The sequence below is a fragment of the Ruditapes philippinarum genome, unplaced genomic scaffold, assembly GCF_026571515.1.
Source record: "Ruditapes philippinarum isolate M1 unplaced genomic scaffold, ASM2657151v2 ctg2402_1_1_1_1, whole genome shotgun sequence".
NCBI lineage: Eukaryota > Metazoa > Mollusca > Bivalvia > Venerida > Veneridae > Ruditapes > Ruditapes philippinarum.
The window spans coordinates 235359-255506 of record NW_026851700.1 but is presented as its reverse complement, the minus strand read 5'-3'; the positions used below and the strand labels follow the sequence as shown (position 1 = coordinate 255506).

The window sequence follows — 20148 nt, the reverse complement described above, 5'->3', positions numbered from 1 at the left end:
TTTTTTTTTAAAAAGCAGTACATTAATTACTTAGGCAGGTTAATATACCATTTTAGAGTACAATAAAGAAATACCTATACATTCTGGGGAATTGAGTTAACTCAGGGAAAATATGACATTGTGATAAACAAACCACTAACCATATGGTGCATGATAAGATTATACAGAATACAAATGATATTTTAATGCAGCGAAAAATAATTCTAAAGAAGGTACTTATATTTGTCATAACTAGTGATTTTTTATCATATATATTCTAACATATAAATGGTTGGTACCCTTTGTTCCTGTGATCCTATAAGACAGACAGTACGTAGACTGGGGCACCAGCGCTTGTGTTCATTACTCCAGTTAGAGAGTGTAGATTTAGGACAGATGACAAGATGAGGACCTGGTATATGTCTGTAATGTTTCATGTAGCCTAGCAACGAGATTGTTTGTAATGTCTTACCCAAACCCTGAAATGAGACGCAATACAAGATATCAATATTACACTGCATTACCTTTAACAACACCTGAAATATGACTTATATTATATGTACATGTGTATTATGTAATATGTGTTTGAATTTGAAATACAAATGTACCACATATATATTTGTGAATAATTTTCGTGTAATTATTTAATTTTCTTTCAATTCTCAGACATAAAAGTTTGTAAAATTATTAAATGTACAGTAACTTTGTATGACTAATACTATCAAGAAATGTTCAATCAGAGATTATCTGGCTACTATATAGGAAAAACCTTTTGTATTTATTTTATTATTTTTTGTTAAGTCAGATGAACATTATCTAGTAAATAATGAGATATTGTAATGTTGGACATCAGTGGAGCAACTGCAGGTACTAGCAGTGAATCTGGTATTGTATAATGCTGCAAGTTTTACATGTAGAACATTTTTTATGTTTTTTTCCAAAAAACATAATATCCCCTTTTCTAAAGATATTCAAATAACTGTTAACATAGACACTACTTATTTTCATGAAAGAGAAAGATTGATTATAAAAGTAAATCTCTGTCTAATGCACAACTAGTGTTTTAAAGTATATAAAGCTATATATCTGCTGAAAAAAATTATTGTTTGAATTTCAAGAAAGGAATACTTCCAAAATACTTGTACGAAATAAATATGGTCGCTAACTGCCTTTAAAGCAAGTGGCACATACATGAAATCATTGCTAAAAGGATTAAACCCTATTTAAAATAGATAAACGATATTTTGTTCTTGAACATTTTATTCTGTTTATGTACAATATCCATGTGTGTTAAATAACAGAAACATTCTACATTTCCACTCTTTCATATATTGACCTTAACGTTATGGAATCATTATATTTTTACTGTTGATAAATTTTATGAAACTATTTCATAAGATATACCCTTTAGATATTGAGTATGACATAAAATGATTTACCATTTCATCAGCTAATATACCATTGATACCATTTTCATACAAGTTGATCATCCAATTAAGACCCCTGACCTGGTAATCTCTCATCTCACCACCCTTGATGTCTGAAATATATATATCCAAATATATATACTTAGAAAATAACGATATATTACACTGACATATACTGTATATTACATTATTCAATAATAATTATCAAAAAAATTGACCCACAGATTAAAACTTGCATCATAATTTGTTAAATGTGTCACGGGTCATTTTATTTGTTATGTTAATTGTTCATTTTGCCGTGCGCTGTTATCGTCTGCTATTGTATTGAACAGACGCCACGGAGACAAACGATAATCGACGCATGCGCAGACATTAAGAATATTTTTCCCCCGACTGAATGAGGAACAGTGCACTGCAAAATGAACAGTTAATATAACAAATAAAATGACCCGTGACAAATGCTTATAACAATAAATTTCATATTTTCACATTTCTACTGTTGACTGTTGTTTTGAAATTAGCAATGGTTTTGTCAAATTTATTTTTTGTATAAATGATATCACATACACCGAGGCACAGGAGTTTAATAAAGCCATTTAATGAAAATGATATTACACTAGTGTAATAACACTTTGACATAGTCTCATTTTTATATAAACACAGTTTATCGTTCGTTTTTTATATATGTGATAAATAGAATATTATATTCATGTAGATTCAATACTAAATTTATTGAATTGTTGGAGAAAACAATATTATGATCATCAGAGCCTCGCATAATATGATTTTTATTCTACTCGTTCAATTAAATCAGTATTAAATCTACACTTATTCAATATCCTCTATTAATTCTTACATGAAGGGCTTTCCTCAAATCTGGTTACAACAGCAGTAGACTTCTTGGCTTGTGAAATCAGTTCTTCATCTTCCTCTGTCTCAGTACGTCTATGTCTATGACTGAAATAGTTAACATATATATTAGTTAACTAGTTATACATGTACAATAAAGTGACTGAAACAGCCACAGAATTAGAATGCAGTTTACAATAAACTAGCTGTAGATACACTTTGCTAACTTGATAAGCAGGTGAATTTATTAGCCAATTCATAGTCAGCATCCAGTTAACCAGATATAGATGCACTATGATAATCAAAAGACTGAAATAGGTAATATATACTAGTTAACCAGCTATAAATGTACTATGATAATCAAAAGTCTGAAATAGTCAACATACATGTATATACCAGTTAACCAGCTATAAATGTACTATGTAAAACCAAGTCTGAAATAGTCAACATACATGTATATACCAGTTAACCAGCTATAAATGTACTATGTAAAACCAAGTCTGAAATAGTCAACATACATGTATATACCAGTTAACCAGCTATAAATGTACTATGTAAAACCAAGCCTGAAATAGTCAACATACATGTATACACCAGTTAACTAGCTATAAATGTACTATGTAAAACCAAGTCTGAAATAGTCAACATACATGTATATACCAGTTAACTAGCTATAAATGTACTATGTAAAACCAAGTCTGAAATAGTCAACATACATGTATATACCAGTTAACTAGCTATAAATGTACTATGTAAAACCAAGTCTGAAATAGTCAACATACATGTATATACCAGTTAACCAGCTATAAATGTACTATGTAAAACCAAGCCTGAAATAGTCAACATACATGTATACACCAGTTAAGCAGCTATAAATGTACTATGTAAAACCAAGCCTGAAATAGTCAACATACATGTATATACCAGTTAACCAGCTATAGAGGTTCTACAGATAATGCAGGGTCAACATGTATAGAACGATGTACGACTGCCAAGGACAACAATTAATTAGATTAATCAGTTGATCAGTCACAAGGACAGACTACATAAATTACCCACAACTGCATCATATTAAATGGTTCTTTAAAACAATCAATATGCTAGTCAATTGACTGGCTACAGAAACATGACAATCAGGTAAATGAAACATATTCTCTTAGTCGGACATTGATGCACCACTGATTCACTATCATTAATTCACTGTAGATATTAAAAATACATATACCTTTCCCAGTTAAGATAAAGTAAAATGGTAACCATAGACTGTAACAAATTTCATATAATAAAAGCAATCAATAAACCTGTCAGCTTCAGCTTACAATTTAGTTTTGACACAGCTTATGTACAAGTTCATTACTGCATCAGATATAGTCATATAACAACAGCATCTTATCTTTTATCACATTTGAAAAGCTTCATTTAATTCTTTCAATAACAGTATCATCAAAATAAGTATATCAACAACAAAAGCATTCCAAAGACGTTGGAAATGATTTCTGAACAGGCAGATCATGAAGTTTGTAAAGAAAACGCATGCACTCAAAATTAGTAAGAAATAGTAGTAAGAAAGCATAAAGTGTGCAAAAAAAGTAAAAACAAAAATAACATGGTGTGGTTACTTACAAGTTTGATTATAAAAACATAACTACAACTTGAAATTGACTTACTATGTTGTAAATACTATTTAACTGCTTCAATCAAGTAACAATTTTATGTGAGTGTGGAATTCAAGATTTGTTTTTGTAACTTTGACCTTGACATGAGGATGCAATTTTTCAGGCAATTTAGTAAAACCATCATCTTACCATTGAAACTTACTAAATGTATTTGTTACATCGATTAATGCACAGAATAAATACATGAAAATATCTTCATACGATATAAATCAGCATACGGCATTTTGGCCTTTCAATAACATGTTAATCAAACAATATAACAGGTTTAGTTTTAACCTTATACCTAGAACATTCTTACCTAGCAGCACCTTTAACTGGAGATCTTATAACAAACCAAGCAAATATTAAAACTATATCTAAGCTATCAAACAAAAATACTACAAATCAATTAAAAGCATGCATACCATTCATTTATATTGTCTCCAAGGTGTGATATATTGTACTTTTTAGAAAGTTACAACAACATAGGTAAGATGGAAAATACAAGGCTGGGAACATGTACACAAGTAAAATAGTCAAATTGATGAGTTACAATCTACCAAAAGTTCTAGATCAATGGTAAAAACAGTAACTGATAAAAACTAACTGTATATAATAAATATTCTAATATGACTGCAGTTACTTCATTACTAAACAATCAAAGGCCTTATGTGCACAAATGTATATATATATATTCTAACATGCTTACATTATTTCCCTGTCAATCAGATACAGCTGTTGAATGCATTATTATTACACTACAGTATATATGCATGTAATATGATGTCTATAAACCAAATGACATCAGGGAAATTATTTCTACACTCAAATATAGTTAAACATATTTTAATCAATTCTCTTTTTTATTAGCATGTTAGAATGGAAATAGATATTAACTTTTCTTGTGTTGTAGTGTAACAATGCAAGATCTATCAAGCAAATGCCTTTTAATCATTTACTCAGGCATATCAGCCTTTGCTATTATATTCCTGTGCATCTGAACTCCGACCGTGCACTATTCTACAACATCATATTCAAAATTGATATCTATTTCCTAAATATAAACACTGTTTGTGTAAGAAAGGAAAATTGACTGACTGTTGTATGACATAAGGTAAATTTACTTTGATGATGAACAATGTTTGATAAATTTCCACTGATTATTTTGTGCGAGTAACTTAGAATGGAAACAGATTGATGATAAATAATTCTCTTCACAATTTATTACCTAAGAGAGATTTATATGAAACAAGTCAGAAATATCTTAGATTTTCCTGAACAAGGATAAGTGAACTATTAGAATAAAGTTATACTCCAAGGCAATGACCATATATTTCCTTACTGTCGCCAATACTCTATATGATGAAACGGATACTTTTTTTCAGAAAGCAAAAGCATTAGAAGTTTTCCTATAAAATTTATAGAACTCATCTGGAGATGAACTTTGTCAATTTTTTACAGATTGTGCCAATTTATAATTTAGATTACCCCTTCATAAAATGAGATACACACAACCTAATTTCCAAAGATAGAATTTGCAAATTGTTAAAAGAGTTATCTTTTAAACACAGGGCTCCAGTAACTTTATACGAAACTGGGGCCAGGATGCTTGAGCAGGGGTATTTTTGGGTGTTTTGAGGAAACAATGAGAATTTTTCCTGTCAAAATCATTACTCTTGATGTTAAGTATCATATATTTTACTTTACAAAAAGCAAATTGCAGTATGATATTTGAATAAAGGGTTAAGGGTCTCAAATATTTACATTTTTAGGTGTATTCTATTCTCAAAAATAAAGAAAAATGTATATATTCAATGGGAAGGTGACTGGGGCCAAATATCAGCCCCAGAAATCTGAAATTAAGGAACTACCTAGACATACACAAAACTGTCACTTATAAAATTTAGTAAATAACAAATTTTTATTGGCCCAAAAAATCGTAAAATGAGGGCCCTGTTACATATAAATATAATTGTCACTCTTAATTTATAGTAAATTACAATTTTTTATTGGTCTGAAAAATCGTAAAATGAGGACACTGGTAAATGTAACTGCCATTCAAAGAAATCTATCTTAATTAGAAAATTACAAATTTTATGCTTGAAAATTCACCTATTCAATAAAATCTACTATCAAATTTTAATGAGGATGTTCAGAAGATTATTAGAAGACACGTTGTTCGCAACAAGTAAGGACATAGGGACGTACAATATATGGTACAAATGAAGAAAAAAATAGCTTTAGTAAGACGCTAGATATATTGTAAAGAGAATTCATAGACTGTTGTTGGAAATTTATGTAATAGCAAACTTGAAAATCAGAACATATTACCTCAAATACTGACCACATAAGGGGGAGTGGCAGGCTAGTGGTTAAGGTGTCTGCCTCTCAACCCAAATATCATGGGTTCAAGTTCTACTCAGGTCACGATCATGTTTTTTCATATGACACCAGTACTGGTTGGTTCCAGGAAGCGGACTTGAAAGTGATTAATATAAGTTGCAAGAACTTGTTTCGCAATCGAGCTTAAATAAATATGTTCAAACTAAACACTGTCGATTTCACTTGTCATTGTAAATATAATATTATAACTAAATCAGAGGCTAACTAGTCCTATCACTCCAGTCATAGAAACAACAAAACAACACTGGCATACAAGCTTGTGTACAAATACTGAGTTTATTCTACAAGGGTTATTGAAAATAACTACTTACTCTCCTGGATCACCTGATTTTGAACGCCTGAATTGAAATATTTCTTTTTGTTATTTGATGGAAATACAGTACTGAACATTTACCATTGGTAGCTGTTTCAGCGGAAATGTGTAAACAGTTTTTTATTGATGCTAATTCAAATAACCCAGAGCTTTCTCAATTCTCAAATCACTGCCACAAAATGTATAAAATATAGATTGCTAACAAAATTAGATATTTTGGTCTTTGTGTTTTGAGACAATGGTCGAGACATTGGTCGTGTAATTTTGTTTTTCATTTTTGTCTATTAATTTCATAATAAAATTAATTTATTAATAAAAGTTCTTCAAAGCTTACGTTTTATATAATGATAATAAGAAGAGATAACAAGAGCTGTTGGAAGGACAGCATGTTCCCTTTTCTTCAAATAGTCAAACTTCAAATTTTTATGTCAACTACAATCACTATTATGATTGTAGAAGACAAACTGTGACCTGGAGATGATACCATAAAAATCATCAGAAATTTAGTTAATATATCTACCATGCATGTACATGTTGCAAACAGGACTCTAAAAACATTCCTTTAAATTTTAAGCTTATTTTAATATGATCAACTTCAACATAACTGCCTGCATACATTTAACTTGTTAATTATGTAACTGGAGGGCAACATGACAGTCTATTTCATACATACAGATCAACAATGGTATGAAAGACTTTCCTGCATATTGGTTTGATGTCAATCATGTTTTTAACTTTTTTCAATCTGCAGTTATCACATCTGTCTTACTTTCTGTTCAATTTTTAGCAAATTAAAAACCTTAAATAACTGTTTGACAGGAAGTACTACAATTATTGTACCAATGGCAGGAAAGTACTTACAACCATGCATAACCTCTACACGAGCATTTATTTGCAAGATTCTTTATTAATCAGAAACAGAATAATACTTACTCTCCTGCCTCCACCAGTTTTGCCTTCTCTGCAAGTTTACTTTTGGACTTTTTCATCTTGAGGGGGCTGGAAGGTGATTTTGTGTTACTATTCATGCCAGTCATCATAAAGTGAGCAAAGATCTCAGTCTGTTTAAGCAGGTATTCAAACCTATTACCTCTATCAGATTCCTACAAAGAAAATTACAAATATTAATCAAAATTTGTTACATTTACCTCAGCTCACGACTTCCATTGTAAATACTTCCCTATTCCCTACTTCTGTTTGTTTGTTAGACGCTTCCTTATATTACAGATAAGTATTGATTTTGATTTATATTTCTAGTATTACAAACCAACAATGAATAACTTTAGGTTTGATTAAGTTCCTAACAAACAATGTATCACAACATGCAAGTTTTAACAGTTCAACTATGTACCCATCTATGAAGGGTTGATTATTTTTTCTATTCAATTTTTTTGCATGATACAAATTACTAGAGTAAGTAAGCAACCTATATCTAAGAACATTTTTACATCTGATCAATATCGACAAGGTAAATATAGTTGTTTAAACGTATTTTAATTTATTTAAGCTTGATTGCGAAACAAGTTCTTTTAAGTTATATTAATCACTTTCGAGTCCACTTCCTGGAACCAACCAGTTCTGGTGTCATATGAAGAAACATGGTCGTAACCCTAGTAGGTGTTTAAAACTGCCTATAAAGATTTCAAAACTAGTCCCTAGGTTTTAGGGAAAATAAAATATGATAGGTAGAAGTAACTCTTACTGATATCTTCGCAATCTTCTAACTACAAAACTGACATTTCTGTTAGTCTCTGCATTTGTTGTTAAAAAAATTAATCAAGAGCTATAGTCAAATGTGGCGCACTTACAATTTTAGCATCATAGTCCTCTTCTTCTTCCTCTTCTCCTTCAGCATTTTTACCTTTTGGTGGAGCCTTTAATAGCACAGACGGACCTGGTACCTGAAATATGACAAACCAATCTAATGTTACAGATAATTGTTATGTTCGTATTTCCATTGAAGACAAAATATTCTGAATTGAGTTTTAGATTCAGTAATTAACAATTATCTCAGTGTACCCGGTTCCTCACATTTTCCCTTTTTTTCTCTCTCTCTCTTTTTTTTTAAATTAAAGTGAATTAAATCAGTTTTCCTTTGTGTTTCAATGAACTGGGATATTTTATACAGGATAAGAAGGTGTCTTATCCTGTATAAAATATCCCAGTTCATTGAAACACAATACCGCAACAAAAAGAAACAAAATGATTACTACAAACGTGTTTGTATATCAGGGCCCACACTGGCTCAAATAAAATAATAGCCAATATTTTTTACTTAAGAATACACCCATAAACAGTTTCAATCAGAGCTACGTAAACAACTGAGGTATATCAAGTGAAAAAATACCAGTTGTTTCCCTTATCTTCGAGTAAAATCGATATCTCTTATAAATGCTAAAAATATACAAATTAAACCATTTGTAAACCACTAGTTTGTTGTGATTTAATGTCCGATTTTAAAATCTATTACACCAATGGAAAGCTTTGGATCTTAGCTTTGTCACAGGATATACTTCAACACATCTTTTGACACCAAAGTATTTAAATTAACTGTTTAACCTATGGTACATATATCAGACCATTTTACATGATTTATACAGTGAGATACGCAACGGGTTATCGTTATTCTCAAAACTACTGATAAGAATAGCCTGTTGTCTGCTAGTTCTGAAACTGTTTATTGGTGTATTGTCAGAACAGGATTCGAGTGGACTGGAACATTGTTCTGGACTACTTTTTTCTGTCCTGACAAAGGAGGTGGTGTAACGGGAACACTGACAATGGGTCTGCGCGAATTATGGTCCAGAACAGTCAAATCCAAATTTGTGTGGACTGGAACATAGACAATTTCTTTATGTCCCTACGAAGGTGGTGGTGTAGCTGAAACTGTGATGTAACACTTCCTGTCTAGAACCAGTCCGGAACTACTCGGATTACGTTTTAGAAAAAAAAACATGAACATGTCTTGAAGTTGAACACATGATTCGTGCAGACTAGTCCTAGAAAAAGTAAAATGCATATCAATCATTCAAAGTCATGAGAGAGTAATAAAGTTGTGAAAAAATATGACAATTTAAAGATGAAAAAATCTACTGAGCTATTCATGACAGTATCATAATTCTAAGCATTCGTAAAATCTAAATATTTTTCCACATACTGCCAGTTTTCAATCACAACCACTTTTCAATCATCCCCGGAAATTCTTTATTTTCGACCTTATTTGTCATGTAACCAAACTGTAAGCACATCTTGTATTTACCTTGACTACATTTATCAGCAGCAATGTCAATTATGGCGTTAATAAAGAAAATAACAGTATTTTAGTTCAAAATATGTAAAATTTGTGTTTTCCACTAATCCTTTATTTACCCAGTTACAAATCGCAATAATTTTCTAAAAATAATTGATTTTTGTCAGTCTGCAAAAATGGATATTAAGTTAGACAACTGTTTCAATATCATTAAGTCATAATGTATACTGCACTTCAAAAGCTATAATTTTAATATGTACATATTTTACCTTACAATTCTTAATTGGAAGGTTATACGTCAGTAAACTAACAGTCACTTAACCAAGGATAACATTCTCTCTGATAACTTTTCAGAAAGCTGTCACTAGAATGGGGTCATATAGACCCCAAGATCCTAAAAATTTCACAAGAACATGCTTTTTCTGTTATGCACATTGAGATGTACATCCATACCCCAAATGTGACAGCTTTACTACTGCAAAAAGAAATCAAGATTGAAAAATGTCATTATAAATAGGTTAAAATTTTACCTGAATTATTATTATGAATAGAGGACAAATCATTAAAATTAGTAATGATTTGTCCTCTATTCATAATAATAATTCAGGTAAAATTTTAAAAAGTTGTTGCATTTATCAGCTGAAATGATAATATTTGCAAAATTGTAAGAGAAATTTTATTTTTATAATTTCACTGTCAGTTATTATAGAAAAATCTGTTAGCTGATCGGAAAGTGGCAGTACGGGGATATATCCTTGTGCCTTTGTGGCTTTGTTCGCTAACAAATTGTTAGACCAATTTCAAAAATGAGCATGAAGCTTTAATAAAACGACAAAAGGAATGTTCAAGTTTATTTCATCTTACGGACTCTTCCATTTGCTCGTCACTTGTACTTTCTGACTCTGAATCAGACATGTTTGTATAAAAAAAATGCCGATTTTACAACAACAAAAATTGCCGGCCTTTTTGGCGCAGGTTACGGTCTCGCAAAGTCTCGAATGCGAATAAAGTCTGTGATGAAACGTACCTAATCCTGATTACCTAGGTACAAGGATACTAAATATTTAGCTGTTAATCAAGTAAAAAAAATACATGTATAAGTAGCTGAAAATATTAGCTTTTATTTTAGGAGAAAGAAACATGCACCTGTTACCGCGCACTATGTGAGGCATTTTCGTTTCCTAAAATCTTTTTATTATCGATTATTTGGCAGAATTACTTTTTGTCTAAGATTAGTAAATTTTAGCAGGCTTTGTATATAAAATTGAATCTATTAATTTTCCTGATTTATTTGTTCGTTTAATTTGTCTTTTTTTCCCAGTATGACATATATTTTGGTTTCAATCAGTTATCTATCTTTTTCTAAAATTCTACGTTGATATTGCAAAAACAAAGAAATCAGTCAGAAAGTTAATTAAGGCCTCAGATCAAGTAAATTAAACTTTGATGGTTATGAAATTCCTATCAATACTCGTATTTATACAGATTTTATGAATCGTATGCTTGTGGGGTATTTTGATGATTAATGAATTTTTGATTGAAGTTAAAGATAATTGTAAAGAAATTCCATTTTGTTCTGTTTTGTAAATCATCCACTATTTCAAACACACAAGCATTTTCTGGTAAAATGCTGAATTCTGCTTCAATATAAAGTTCGATTCTTTGTTTAGTTATTAATGAGCCAATGTTTCTTATTTTACTTTAAATTGATGGAGATACACTTGTGAAAATCAATTTTAGGCTCGGGTGTTATATTTTTGTTTTACAGCCATTGTCCACTACTTTGTGGGACAGCCATCGTATACGACAAGGATTGTAAACTTAAAATCCAAGCGGGGTGGTTTGAAATTTTAAATATGATCGTTTTTATAATGATATTCACAATTTCTTTGTTTAGACTGATAACTAATACAAAAGTATTAATCTTGACAAGATAGATACATAAAAAACTCATTTTTTCAAAACATTACAATACGCACAAACAACTTCAAAGACAACCCATTACATTGAAATTACCTTTATGGAAATCAGTTGTTTGAGTTTAGTAATAAAAAAGCGTGTCATGTTCAATAGATAGCTTTTGTCTGGTAACTTAACGGTCATGGATACTATTACATTATTTTCTAAAACTAGAAAAAGTCAGTCCTTAAGATGTGAATGATCCTTTTTTATTTTTTTCAAGACAAACATTGTTTTAAACGTCGCAATAAAAAAATATTTTCTTTTTTCATAAAAACGTATACATTTGTCAATAGCAGCACTGAAGAAATTCAATCCAAGGTTTATCTTTGTATAACGTTGAAACGTTGTATTTATATAAAATTGAGTAATGATTGTCAAATTTCTATGTAATTTAAACATTTAGAGGGACCTCGACCTGATCATGCTTCTGATCGATAATACAGGCCAAAATGCTTAAATTGCTGAGATTGCATTATTTGAGGAAAATGGGTGAATGTTTAACAGGTTGCAACGAAAACATGGATTTTTGTTTATTAGATAAATTGTAGTCAAGATGAATTAATAATAACTCTTGTCTTGACTTCAAATATGAATCATGAAAGTAAAACATTCTTTTGGTTTAGTAATTGCTCAATTTTACTGAGCACGTGTGTATCCACTAATTCTCAACCTTTTTATATGTTATAAACGATATGATATGTCAGTGGCTACGTTCCGTGTACACTTAAATTTTGTAATTCCGCATATAAATTTAAGAATAACATGATCATTAAGCAAGGGAAGCATTCAATGAACATTGCAGTCCAGATAATTTTCTTGAAGGAAATTGTCATGTTTTCTTTAATGTCATGTCAGTATGATGTTGCCAGTGTCGTGATTCAATAAGAGATTAACAGATATTGCGAAATCTTGAACTAAATCATTCATCAAAATGTTGATTAAATAAATACGAAGCCGGTGTTTGGGTGCGTGGGAAATAATATTGCTATCAAACTTTGTAAATCTTAGCTGCTGCACAAAATATAGCCAACATTTCAGGCCAGGTTTTACTCATAAATGAGAAACAGATTGAAACGACATTGATTGTTTATTCGTATCTTTTTATGACTAACTATTCTAGAGCTATAAAATATCATATAAGCTATGATTATAAATCATCTAAAACATATGAGCTACGATAAATGTATTTCCATAATTTAAATCTGTAAAAAAATTGCGAACCCTCCTGGGCCCGCGCCTGTACAAATAATGAGTAATTTAAAGCGATGGTTAAAATATAATCAACCAAACAATATGTACTCCATATTAATTCATACATTTAGTCATAAATAAAAACTAATGTCTTATGTCTTTGCATATTGGGTGTGTCACACCGACAGATTTGTGATTTGTTGTAGCCTTTCTTCGGGTAAGCCGTTCCAAACATCTAATACAAATAAACACAATTTCTCTTCGCATTCCAAGCAAATCATTTCGGCATGTGCTGTCCTGTTTGATATTTATTGTATTTTTTTTTCAAGTATCTGGTGGCATACAGTTAAGTGGCAATATAGGTGAAGGAATTCAAGAATGGCTGGGAGTGCGTTTAAGATACCCATCGAGCACGTAGAATTGTGACGAATACAGACCAGTTAAAAAGTTTGTTGCGATGTGATCGTAGAATTACGTGCGAAATAATAGCTGTGTATGAAATTAGTGTAGGTTCAGTCCATACTTTTTTTGCGCAATCGTATCCGTTAGGTGGGTGCCATATTGTTTGACGCCGGGTAAAGCGGAACGTTGTTTGGAAGTTACCACCAATATGCTTCGGAAGGGTAAGACATATCAAGAATCGTTGCTGTCGATGAAACGTTGATGGGGTCTTATGAACTGGCAATGGAAAGACAATCAGCCGATTGGCACACACCAAGCTCCTCAAAAGATAGGAGAACTCAATCAAACCTCAAAATGTTGATGACTTTTGCCTACGGTAGACTTGGAATTCAAACAAGTCACAAGGTTGAGAGTGGAAAAACCATTTATGAGAAACACTAAGAGAAGTATATTAAGAAAGCACGTTGGCAGGCAATCCACAGAAAGAAACCTGATTAGCAGACTGTCCAATACTTCTACATGACAACGCAACATCGCACGGCGCACACAATGGCAGAGCGTTATGAATTGGAAACACTGCACAATCGCCCTCATTTTCCGGACATGAGTCCCTGTGACTGTCACCTTGTTCCCAAACTGAAGGAGAACATGAAAGGTATTCGTTGTAACGTTTTAGAGGAAATCGAATTTGCCGTGGCCGCTAAAGTGAATTAAGGTGCTTGAGAATGGTTGTCCAGCAACGCCAACGGCATAGATGACCTGCCAAAGAGTTGGAAATCCGTCATTGATCAGAAGAGATATTATTTTGAAGGAATGTAGAGAGGTAGCAACTTTAGATTATTTATGTGCATCTGTTTATAGTGAAGCAATGACCCTGTGGACTGTGTATGGGGAAATTCATAAGCAAAATCATGATTGATTGAAAACGGACAAATTTATTTTGCCGAAAACAACATAATTATATACATATAAAATAATTTTCCCATAACTGGGTGAACAAATACCAGATCATTTATTTAATTATTTCACAGATAGCATCATATAATGAATAATAATGATATTTTATTGATAAGAGCAAATTAAAGGAAACCTAAAAGATTGGATTATGTATAGGATAGTTGCAGAGCTGAAGTTGTTTCTTTGTCTCTGCTGTTGAAATTATTGTAGTCATTTAATACATATCTAGCAAATGAACTTTGGACTGAATATACTTTAAAAATGAGATATTTGTTTGCTAATAAATGCAGTTTTTGTTACAAATTTGTTTGCGGTTATGAAATTCCTTTTATATAAATCTAATTAAGTTGATGGCTTTGACTGTCATATTTATGTGAATTGTTCAGGGTAGAACTTATTGGTGCACCTAAATGCAAAATGTCTCGGAGGAATTTAGTTTTCTACCATGACTATTATAAAGACATGTTACAATATATTTCTTGCAGTTTTCTAAGGGTTTTACATTTATCCGCATTAAATTCCTGGGACAAATTGGATTCCTAGTTTTGTTTCAAGCATCGTGGATGAATTTGATTATAAGATATTTCTATATCAACTTTACCATTAACATTTGTATAAGAGAGCAAGGAGCAGACCCTGAGGGACCCCAGACAAGACCTGTATATTTTTTATTTTTTGACAGTTGGCGAGAGCCTGCTGACTACAATATATAAGATTGATTTTGTTCGCAAAACAACCCAGGATTTACACCTGGTATGTATCGTTTAACGTGAAGTTTTTTTTATGATCGACTTTTTCTGGTTTGTTAGACTTTTCTAATTTCATTTTGGATTTGGCCTCTAAGCTTTTTTAAGTTGTTTAATAGACAGAGATAGTAGGTGTTAAACTGTTTAATATATATATATATATATATATATATATATATATATATATATATATATATATATATATATATATATATATATATATATATATATATATATATATATATATATATATATATATATAATTCAAATCGAATTGCATATACAAAGCAAATCACAGTCTGATTTGACGTTTGGCTTTTCATTTCTCACAATAGATGTTGGAATGGTTTACAAGGTCCACTAACCTGACTCCTTAACCTATTACCTCAATTTATGTGGACAGTAAGGTTGTTTTGGAATTAAAGTGCTACAAGCTACATATAAAAATATATATAGGACATGTACAATGCCAATAAATCAATAAATTACATGACATTATTTAACAACATCTTTAATAAGGTTGTCATTGATTCATTATTCTGTATGTTAATGTTGTTGTCAGTAAATCAAGTTTAAACGAGCCTAATCTGATGAATATGTCTTCAATTGTACCGTCCTTTGCTGTAAGCAAGTGATGATATGACACATCCTAGATAAAGCCTTGATAGATTAATTATTTGCATGTTTTTATCAAAAATGCTTCATTTTCACTCTTATTCGCAGTTAATTTGATACGGTATTGAAGAGCACATATGGTGGCTCATTTGTGTCATTCGTGTTTTCGCCCCGCGACCCCGTCAAGCGAAAAGTCGAGAATTAACAAGTTAGAATGGCGGGGGCGCGGAGCGAAAAGTCACTAATTAGCAGGGGCGCGGGGCGAAGTTTAATAAATAAAACTTTGCCCCGTGGAGCGAGATTTAAAGGCCCGGTCACACAGCCCTCCACGGGCGTATCGCGGTCGAATAACGGCCAAAATTTTCTGCCCGTGAAGGAGACGCTGTTGGACGCTTTGAGGTCGCGATAAAGACGCGATACAGCCGTACTTTACCCGTCGTTACACGCGGCAAGAAATTCACACGCGGTTGACCGCGCGAAAAAGTTTTGGGCTGCCCAAAAATTTAGACCGCGGGTAATCGCGGGCGGTACACGTGGTACACACGCGGTAAAGACGCGGTACAGACGCGGAACGAACGTGCTAGGACGTGCTTCGGCCGCGGTTAAGACGTGGTTACACGCGGTAGGACGCAAAATTTTAGCAGGTAATCGAGGATGGAGCACGGTCATAGCACGTTTGTTCCGCGTCTCTACCGCGTTGTTATCACGTGCATTAGCGTGTGTACCGCGTGTAAGCACGGACAAACGCCTTTCTCCGCGTAAACAGCGCGGCCCAATATCGGCCTAATCACGTTCAATTGCGTCTTGTACACGTCCCAAATACGATTGTCCACGGCCTAATCGCGTCCGTTCAACGTCAGATGTTAGGTATATAAAAAGCGCGATTTGCCGAGCATTCGTCAGTTGTGCTCCAGACGTCAAGGGCTGAATATGGATCCCCGTCACTGTAATGACCTCGTCTTGCTGCTCCAGCAGCATCAGAACCAAGTGGTACAGCTCCATCAGCTCCTCATTGACAGAAGAAGACGAAGGAGGAGGAGGAGGGTGGTCCGGAACATCTGGGTGCGCGACTAGATTGGCAGGAGACCTGAGCTGGGACTGTACGATCGTCTCATCGTGGAGCTCCGTAATGAAGATCCAAGGGCCTTCCAGAACTTCATGAGAATGCCACCTGCCATGTTCGATGAAATTGTGCAGAGACTGACACCAGCCCTTACCAAGGAGACCACTAAATGGCGAGCACCCCTTGATCAAGGCCTGAAGGTTACCCTCACCCTGAGGCACCTTGCTTCTGGCGCCAAGTACCGTGAGATGCAGTATGGCTGGAGGGTCCCTCACAACACCATCGGTCTGGTGTTGCGCGAAGTGTGTGCGGCAATCGTCGAGGAGTTACGTGATGAGCTGCTCGCGCCACCATAGACTGCTGCAGAGTGGCGTCAGATTTGTGACAATTGGATGAACAGTTGGAACTTTCCGCATGTCATTGGTGCAATAGACGGCAAGCACATCCACTGTGACTCCTGCCTTGGGCTTCTTGGCGGCCTCCACCGGCACTGGACTGCCTTCATGTGCTGCCTTCGCCCTCGGCTTCTTGCTCGCACGCTGCTTCTTCTTCTTGGCCGGGGAACTCGACGTGGGCTTCTTCTTCGGTGCCATAGCTTGATCTTCACGGGACTGTGTCTTGAGCGGTTTTGATTTCTTCAGCCCGGTTCGGCTGCTTTATGATACCCGTGGTAGGCCGCGGTACCGCCGCGCTTCACCCGCGATAAGGACGCGGAACAGTCGCCGGCGTCTGTTCCGCGGGAATACCACGGGTAAACCGCGGGTAAGCCAATTTTGCACATTTTCCACCATGGGCAACCGCGGGCAAAAAAAATCGCGAAATTTTACCCGCGATACAGACGCGAAAGGCTGTGTGACCGGAAATAAAACGGCGGGGACGCGAAGCGAAAACAAGCTGATGAGATTGAACGCCGCTATTCCTTATTGATCATGTTTTTCATATTTTATGCTCAAGACCAGTTGTATGTGCCGTGTGGCGGCCGTAAAAAATTCTACTGTACTTAATGCATAGTTTAAGTAATAATTACGTATCAGAAATATTGACAAAAAGCTTGTCTTACCCTATGGGATGATTAATAGAATGGTTTTTTTAGCTTTATAGACATTATATTCTCCAGTATATAATAATAATAGTTACGGCGGTGATCCAGAAATGAATAAGAGTAGCTTAATTACAAAAAAATACTATTAGTGTTATTCATACAATCTCTTCATAGTTCCCAAATATAATCTACCGCGGAGGTTAAGGTCGAATCCCATCTATTTGGCAGATCCTGAACTCCCGTTGCTTGGCAATTTTTGTTGATGTCTCTAACGACCGCGTGCACGGCGACACAATTATTGGTCATTCAACTCGTCAGATATCAGATAAAATGGTAATTTAAGTATTGGAAACAGGTCGTAGTCAGGCAGACTCAAGTTTGGAGAATATGGCGGGTTTTTAAGAACTTTCCAGTGGTACCGCTCGAACATGTTCGTAACATCGCCGGACTTGTGAGACGTGGCGGTATCATGCAAAATAAATAGCGCCTACTGTAGAAGTTACGGCGGCGGTTCGCCGGTTAAGGGTTTTTTAGTCAAGTACCACTCAAAGTATTCTTAATTAACCGTATTCCATGTGGAACTCCAAACGTGTGTTGTCCAAAAGCCTTTAATATCATAATCATAGATCATTACCATATTTGGACAGTGCATATTTCGGCGATATTTTACAGGTCTAATAAAGCGAGTTTGGGGTATGCCATTCAGAGCATTAGCGTTCCAATTCTGACTAAAATGACCAGATCAATGTTTTGTCGATAGCAATCACTCTATTCTGCACCATTTCACTCTCCTCTGAACATCTTTTCAACAATTCAGTGAAAATTTGAACACGTTTTTCATTTTGTTTGTGAGAGTGCATGCGGCACCAACCATGCGCCTATCTTTCTTATGTCTAAATTCTGCGTCAGAATAACATGAACGGAGCACTTACTTATCCCAGTTTCATAAACAATTTCCTCGTATGTAAATCATCATCGGTTTAGACTTTGAGCAACAATTATTTCGTTGTTATAAGCGTGTGTGACTGCCACCGGACTACAGGAGTGGGGTGCTTCTTTTACGACCCTTTCCGTACATTACTGAAGGTCGGAACAACATCCCAGAGCGAATTAAATATTTCAGTCGCTTTTTTCCGCGCATACTCTCTATCTTGATATATGCATACATTTATTCGCATTAATCAGATAGAAAAATCCGCAATGTTACTAGAAATAGCGGTGTTGGTAAATCTTATCTCACATGGGCTTATTTATCTATGCGTATTCATACACATACGCGATAAAGATTCGCGAATTTCACTTGAATTGATTTTCATTTAATAATTCGACACATAAAGTGGATCAGAAGATTTTTTGCGGACAGTAAAATGCTATTTGTCAACCATAGAAAGTCAGACGCCTAAGTCCAGCTCCGCCTTTCAAACTAGGATGTAATGCGCATAAAATAATCAATCATTGGGTTAGATAGAGGATAGAGAAATCCCTACCCTCGCGCAATCGGTTCCATCGGAAACTCACCAAGGCTCGTTCCCGATTGAACCGATCACCCTCGGGTTTGGATTTCCCCATCCTCTATCTGACTCCATTATCGATTCTATTATTCTCGCGTCAAGGCGACCGCTTCGTCCGTATGACTTTGTTTTAACGCATGACTTTGTTTGAAATGACGTCTTCAAAAGTGATGTTATATGATGACTTTAAAAGTTGTTTTTTGTGTATTCTCCAGGAACTCATTTGTTGGCGGAAGGATTAAAGATGTACTACTCACCAGCAGTTAGGAGTTTTTAAAGTGGTGAATTTAAAGAGTGTTACAACAGAATGAAGATTTCTGAAAAAAGTAGATGGCTAACCTATTATATTTGGGCCTAATGTTCAAGAACAGTGGAATCCAGAATTAAGCCTCAAATGTGACTGATTTACTATAGAACAAAGAATACGAAAATTCACCGGGCCGAGTCCTAATCTGAAGCCGGTGTCGACCATTATACATATATCATATTCCGTTCAATTACAGAATTCATCAAATATCTCTGCTGCACTCTTATCTTTTTGCAGTAAGCCGACCAAATCAGCCCATGTTTATACATAATGAAAAACATTTTTTCTGATCTTTCATATCTTTTATTTTGTACGGTTAAAAAAACTTGAGCCAGTGCTAGAAACATAATATAAACATAATACGAACTATAAAATTTAGTTTTCTCAAATATAGTATGTGTACATAAGAACTGTAAATCTATTAATATAAAAACATATATGAATGCGTAACCATGTTTCGTGTTCTATAAGTTGAT

General features: G+C 34.0%; 1 protein-coding gene across 1 annotated transcript in view; it reads right to left on the bottom strand.

The window, feature by feature from the left end:
- The window catches only part of LOC132737434 (SWI/SNF-related matrix-associated actin-dependent regulator of chromatin subfamily A member 5-like), a 29704-nt gene extending 18813 nt beyond the window's left edge, over positions 1 to 10891 (bottom strand). Inside the window, exons 1-8 of the mRNA XM_060724724.1 lie at positions 10741 to 10891; positions 8435 to 8527; positions 7560 to 7729; positions 6625 to 6651; positions 4230 to 4253; positions 2263 to 2363; positions 1419 to 1519; positions 279 to 458 (exon numbers count right to left, since the gene is read on the bottom strand). Coding sequence (XP_060580707.1) covers positions 279 to 458; positions 1419 to 1519; positions 2263 to 2363; positions 4230 to 4253; positions 6625 to 6651; positions 7560 to 7729; positions 8435 to 8527; positions 10741 to 10791 — 747 coding nt within the window. The 5' untranslated portion in view covers positions 10792 to 10891. The remainder of the gene's footprint in view (positions 1 to 278; positions 459 to 1418; positions 1520 to 2262; positions 2364 to 4229; positions 4254 to 6624; positions 6652 to 7559; positions 7730 to 8434; positions 8528 to 10740) is intronic.
- Positions 10892 to 20148: the final 9257 nt, after the last annotated feature.